General features: G+C 47.5%; 1 protein-coding gene across 1 annotated transcript; it reads left to right on the plus strand.

Moving 5' to 3' along the window:
• Window positions 1–538: 538 nt before the first annotated feature.
• Window positions 539–5,363, plus strand: EIF2B2 (eukaryotic translation initiation factor 2B, subunit 2 beta, 39kDa). The gene is made up of 7 exons (XM_009695411.1): window positions 539–657; window positions 1,220–1,368; window positions 1,632–1,795; window positions 2,080–2,175; window positions 3,064–3,201; window positions 3,908–3,974; window positions 4,892–5,363. Exons 1-7 carry the CDS (start codon window positions 545–547, stop codon window positions 5,047–5,049), a joined length of 885 nt encoding a protein of 294 aa, XP_009693713.1. The 5' UTR covers window positions 539–544; the 3' UTR covers window positions 5,050–5,363.
• Window positions 5,364–6,033: the final 670 nt, after the last annotated feature.

The following is a 6,033-nucleotide window of genomic DNA, read 5'->3' on the forward strand; positions in this document are numbered from 1 at the left end:
GCTCCGGTCGCGGCCGTCGGGTGCGGAGGGAGCAGCAGTGCTGGGCCGGGCCCACTGCAGTGACACTGGCGCTGCTGCCCGGGGGAGCTGGGAGCCTCGCTAGCAGCTGCCGGTGGGTCTGGGTTCCCAGTACTTGTCCTGCCGCACCTCATCCCGTTACAGCCTGCTGTGCTTGTCGGTTTTATTGGGTGCGGAGTTGCACGAGTCTCCCCTGCTTCAGCCTTGCTCTTTCCTCAGTGGCGTCGGTCCGAGCGCTGGCCATTCTCGCAGCAGGTGATTTCCCCTTTCGCTGCACTTACTGCTTCCGTAAGGTCCGAGCACGCGTTGCGTCCAAGTGATTCATACTGCAGAAAACTCAGGGGAACGAACTGCTCTGCGAGCGGCTTTCTGCTCGCATCTCTCTACTTTTTCTTGGCGTTGTGTCACTAGTGCCAGAGCCAGCCTCTGGCTGTAGGGCTGCTGTGGGGTGGATGCGTTGGTTTGACACACATGGGTTCACTCTGGGCAGTGATAACCAAGGCACTTCCCTCTTTCAGGGGAGCTCATGGATCTGATCCGCACAGAAGGCCAGAGGATGACGGCAGCCCAGCCGTCTGAGACAACTGTGGGCAACATGGTTCGACGAGTGCTGAAGGTTATTCGGGAAGAGTATGGCAGGTGAAGCGCCCCTCTCTTGCTGCCTGTACCTTTCCCAAGAGCCCAGAACAGCCCTCCCACACAGTGTGTTCTGCTGCTTCTGTGACACCTCTTTAGTTTCCATCACTCCTTTTCCCACCTCTCCTATAGAGGGATTCAGTGAGTTTAACGTCAGAGGAAACCTGTCGTTTTCAGCGTAGCTGATGACATTTCCTCCAGTGAAACTCTGCTTGGCCTGTGTGTTGTGGGTGCATGAGAACAGTCTGTGCCCTGACTTCAGGCTGTTCTGCCCTTGCGCTCCCAGGAGGGTCCATCCTACTAGAACAGTAGCCTTGAGCCTGCTCCTCGTCTGTGGGCTGCAGCATTTGCATACAACTTAGGAAGATGCTTCCTGGCAGAGCTTTGGGTGTCTTTCTGCCAGAGACAGCTAGGGAAGCTCTTTGGCTTGGTGTGGCCTGCCTCCTGCGTGTGGTTTTCCTTCCTCTCTGTTCACATCCAGGTGTGCTGCGATGGGGGGACACTAGCCAGCCTGGCCGTGCCCCTGCGCTCTCTCCTGAGGCTGAAGGGCTGCTTCTCTCTGCAGGCTTCACGGGCGCAGTGAGGAAAGCGACCAGCAAGAATCCCTGCACAAACTCCTGACTTCTGGAGGACTGAGCGAGGATTTCAGCACTCCTTATCCTCCCCTTAGAGCTAATGTTATTGAAGCTATTAATGAGCTGCTAATAGAGCTAGGTATGGATGGGTCTGAACTGCCCCATAAGTAGAGCTCCTTATGGGATAGGACTGATGCTTCCCTCTCCTCTTAGGTGGAAAGAAAAGAGCAAGGATTTAGTCCTGTTCCCAGGACTTAGTCTAAGTCCTCTTTGGCTTAGAGAGAGATGGGTGGAACAGTGTGGAGGGAACAGTATGGGGGGCTATTGGCCTGTGCTCTTGGTCTTCTGGGAAGTGTTGCTTTTCCTGGCTGCTTTTACACCCATGGCTTCCTTCTCTTACAGAGGGCACCACTGATAACATTGCTATGCAGGCACTGGAGCACATCCATTCCAATGAGGTGATCATGACCATTGGCTACTCACGCACCGTTGAGGCCTTCCTGAAGGAAGCTGCCCGCAAGCGGAAGTTCCAGGTCATCGTGGCAGAGTGTGCACCGTTCTGCCAGGTAAGGCCTGGGCTGGCTGTCTTCTCCGGGTGCCGTGTTGTCTCACGCATTCTTACTGAACTCTTGTCTCTGGAGGCAAGTTGAACATTACAGAAGTTCCTCTGTAGTTCAGAGATTGAAGACAGCTTGTTATCCTACCCTGTGTCCTTCAGTCAGAGGGCTGTATTTGTGCTCCATTGCTTGGTATTTTTGCAGGTTCAGACAAGAATTGAGTGCTAATACCTCTGCAACTGCACTGCAGGAGCTATGTCCCGGGGGACCAATTGGATTCTCTCTCTTTTTAGGGTCATGAAATGGCTGTCCGACTATCTAAAGAGAACATTGAAACTACTGTCATGAGTGATGCAGCTATTTTTGCTGTCATGTCTCGAGTCAACAAGGTAAGGAGGGCTTCACTGGAGGAGGGAGTTCACAGCAGGTTGGGTGCTTAGGCCTCCCAAACCAGCTGCAGGTCCCAGCAGTGATGGATGTGTTTCTTCACTGAAGACTCAAAATTGTAATAGTCCGTATTTACAGCTGGGGTTGGAGATTCAGTGTGGAACCTCAAGTCAGTATGATGACTAACTGCACAGTGCTAGGTTTTTCTGCCTTAGTGGCTAACAGGTAGAACAGTTACAAGAAACAAAGCCAGGAAAGCCTCAAAGGATTAACCTGGCTTTAAAGAAGATGGAACAAAAAGCAGTATTTCCAAAGGGAGAAACTCCCTTTGCTTGAAACACAAGATGAGTGGTGAAGGGAATCACCAAGGTGTGTGTTTTTTGAAGAGACCTGTTCTGTATTTTTATAGAGATGAAGACTTGGGCACTCCAAAGTAGAAGAAAAAAAAAAAGTAACATAATAAAATCCAGCTGCACCACTTCTTATCTATATATTTTAAGCTGCTTCATGTTATTCCCATTTTACAGCAAGGGAATTGCAGCCAGCAGTCAAGTTCCTTGTACAAAGCTGACTTTGCAGGCTTGTAGAACAAGAGGGAACACAGCCCAGTTTCTGCTTGGTGTTCCCTGCAGTAGAACATATATTTGTCCTCTGAAGTGTTGGTCTCGCCATGCTGGAGTCATGCTCTTGTTAGAGAGGAACATCTCAGTGCAGAGCCAGTGCCAGATGAAACAGATCAGGCATCCAGCTGCCCTGTAACTCCAGCCTTTGGCTGGCTGGCTGTTCTGACAAACTCCTCTTCCAGCTCATCCGGGAGGGTCCGAGCCAGGAAGCGTTCCTTCCCCGGTTTGCTGTGGAACACGCTATCTAATGCCGATTTGCCTTTTAAGGTCATCATTGGTACAAAGACAATCCTGGCCAATGGTGCCCTGATTGCTGTGAGTGGGACTCACACTCTCGCCCTGGCAGCTAAACACCACTCCACTCCGCTCATCGTCTGTGCCCCCATGTTCAAGCTCTCACCGCAAGTAAGTACAGCAGCTCTTGAGGACTGCACCTGCTCTACGTAGAGATGGGGGGGTGATTTTATGCCTGTGGGAGCTTAGGGTGGAGAGTACTATCTGTCCCAAGGTGAGGTTGGTAGATGAGCCATCTCCCCCATCTAGTCTGTTCCTTCAGATAGGCGATCCTCACCCAAATCTGGCACACCTCAGGATCTCCTTGAAGCACCCTCCTCTGCTACATGTGCTGAGTAAGCAGTGCCTTGGGTGTAAGGATGTAGACCACTGCCTACTAGAGACTGACATCACCATACTTACTTTTCTTCAACCACAGTGGATTTTAATTTATATCTTTAGTGTTGAAAGACTGTGTGTACTGACAGAGGTAAATGGAGATGCTCTTAACTGTTTCTTATACTCGGTACTTTTTCAGTATTGTCAGAAGAAGTTGCAGGCTGAGGAAGTCACTTCTCTGCTGCAGTTCCCTTGCTTTGCAGAAGGGCAGCCAGGTTATAGAAGGCTCCAAAAGCTCTGAGGGAAAACCTTTCACCTGCAGATGTTACAGAGGTTCTAGGCACAGGCACTATGTAATTATTGTAAACAGATGTAGGTAGTATCACCTGGCAAGTCGTCTTCCTCTGCTTTAGTTCCTTCCAGCACCCAGGATCTGTTTTCACTAGGGTAATGAGGCAGTCTTTATTTTCCTGACCTTCCTGTACTCTTTCTCATTCAGTTCCCTAATGAAGAAGATTCATTCCACAAGTTTGTGTCACCACAGGAAGTGCTGCCATTCACAGAAGGTACTGGTTCTTCTTTATACAGGCTGGTCAAGCTGGTTCAGGATATAAATTTTAAATTTCTTTTTAATAGCTCACATAAAATTTAAACGTAAGACTGTCCTGTAACCCAAGACAGAAAATCCTTTTCTGTTATCTTAAGCAGAAAAAAGTGCTGGGAACCATCCTGTTTTATATGTAACTATTACAGAACGTACAGAAAAAGGATTTCCTTTGAACACTATCTTTGCACTTTTGCTTCTGCTCTGAAATAGTGTTTTATTACAGGACTGTGATCATAGTGCCAGGCAGGTGGCAGTTTTCTGTGGGACAGAGCAGGTGCCCAACACAGAGGGCAGCTTCCTTTCCTTCCTACAACTCATGTTAACTTCTTGAAACTTTGTTATGTGATCCACTTGTTGAAACCCACCCAGTATCTCTGCAAAGGGCTTCCCACACAAGCACCATCTTTAGCACGGTGTCAGCTCCCAAGCCCATTTTCAGACAGCGAAGTCTCTTTCAAAGCCCTGTTCCTATGTGACAAAGACTTAAGAAATGAAGATAGCGGGTTTGGCACAGGTGTTTGGTTTTGGCCGCCTGAGCTTTTCTTTACATAATAACTTTGGCAGCATCAGGATTCATGTATTCTAATTACATACTGGCAGCTTTTTTGGTAATTAGTAAATCTACATCGGAGGGGATCTGGGGTTTTTATTAGTAAAAATTACTGACAGAAGAGTGCTGCCATTCATCCTAGATTGCTGTGTATCTGTAATTCAATGACATCAGTGAGGAAGTTGGAAAGTATTTGGGATGTTCCAGTATGGTGAAACACTGGTGGCATATGCATAGTCTGTTTCTTCAGGGGCTCAGGAAGATGTGCAGAAGGCTGAATGTACTTTGAGTTGTTTTGTCTAATATTGCTGCTGTTCACTTTACAGGGGAGATCCTCGCAAAGATCAATGTTCACTGCCCAGTGTTTGACTACGTCCCTCCAGAGCTCATTACTCTCTTCATTTCTAACATTGGGGGTAATGCGCCTTCCTACATCTACCGCCTCATGAGTGAGCTCTACCATCCAGATGACTATGAACTCTAATGCCATGAAGCACGTCACTCTCCAGACTCTATCTTTCTCTTTAGAAAGACACAACAGCTAATTAAAGCATACATTACAAAGATGGGTTGCTGTGGGGAATGTGCTCAGCAGTGTCTTTTCTACCCAGAAGCCACAGAAGGCAGAGCTCTTGTACAGGTTTTAATCTCTGTGCTGTGTTAGAAGCCCCATGGAGCTGCTATCCCCCTTTGATTTTGAAAGAGCAAGGCATACCTGTAACTCTCTGGGGCAGCTAAGATGTTACTTCAAAGTATGCTGCAATAAAGGCTGTTGACAGTGATCTCACTGTTAAGCACTGTTAAGTTTTTCATAAGCACTGTTAAATTTTTCATATGCAGTTACTTTGTTTCTTTAACTAGCAGGGGTTTCACCGGTGTAGTGAGTTGCCTGCAGCTATGATGCGGTAGCAGGCTTTAAGGTGTGCTTTCATATATGAATGTGATAGGAATCCATTGGTCTTCAAAATGGATTTTTTTTGGTAGAATTTTCTGAGAATTTTTAGTGAGTTTCTGAAATACAAACCAGCTTTTTGTATAATGCTGGAACTGAAATTCCATTCTTGATGAAAGGCAGACCTTCAGAAGTCCAGTCAGCTAGCTTGTTCACCTCCGTGTCAGAAAGCAGAGCTCAGTCTCTTGCTTTGCTTATTGTAGTCCGAGCATCTTTCCTCTCCTGTGCGAACTGAGTGAGTGCAATTATTCTTCTTGGGTGGACACCTTGTCTCATTTGGGAAGTTCTTGATTTTTGAGAAGGGCAGCATGGAATGTCTTAGAAATCTGAGGCTCTTGCAGGTCAGTCAGATCACTTTTCCCTAGACCCTTTTATCAGTGTATGGCAATACACTACACCACAGCTAAGGCATCAAATGAAAGTAGTTTCGCCTCCTTGTTCTGCTTTTCATTCAGCAGATGTCAATATCTGACTTGGTTTTAAGTTGGATGTCTGTGATAAAACAAAGATGTCATC

This window comes from Cariama cristata, unplaced genomic scaffold (assembly GCF_000690535.1).
Source record: "Cariama cristata isolate BGI_N322 unplaced genomic scaffold, ASM69053v1 scaffold41672, whole genome shotgun sequence".
Taxonomy (NCBI): Eukaryota; Metazoa; Chordata; class Aves; order Cariamiformes; family Cariamidae; genus Cariama; species Cariama cristata.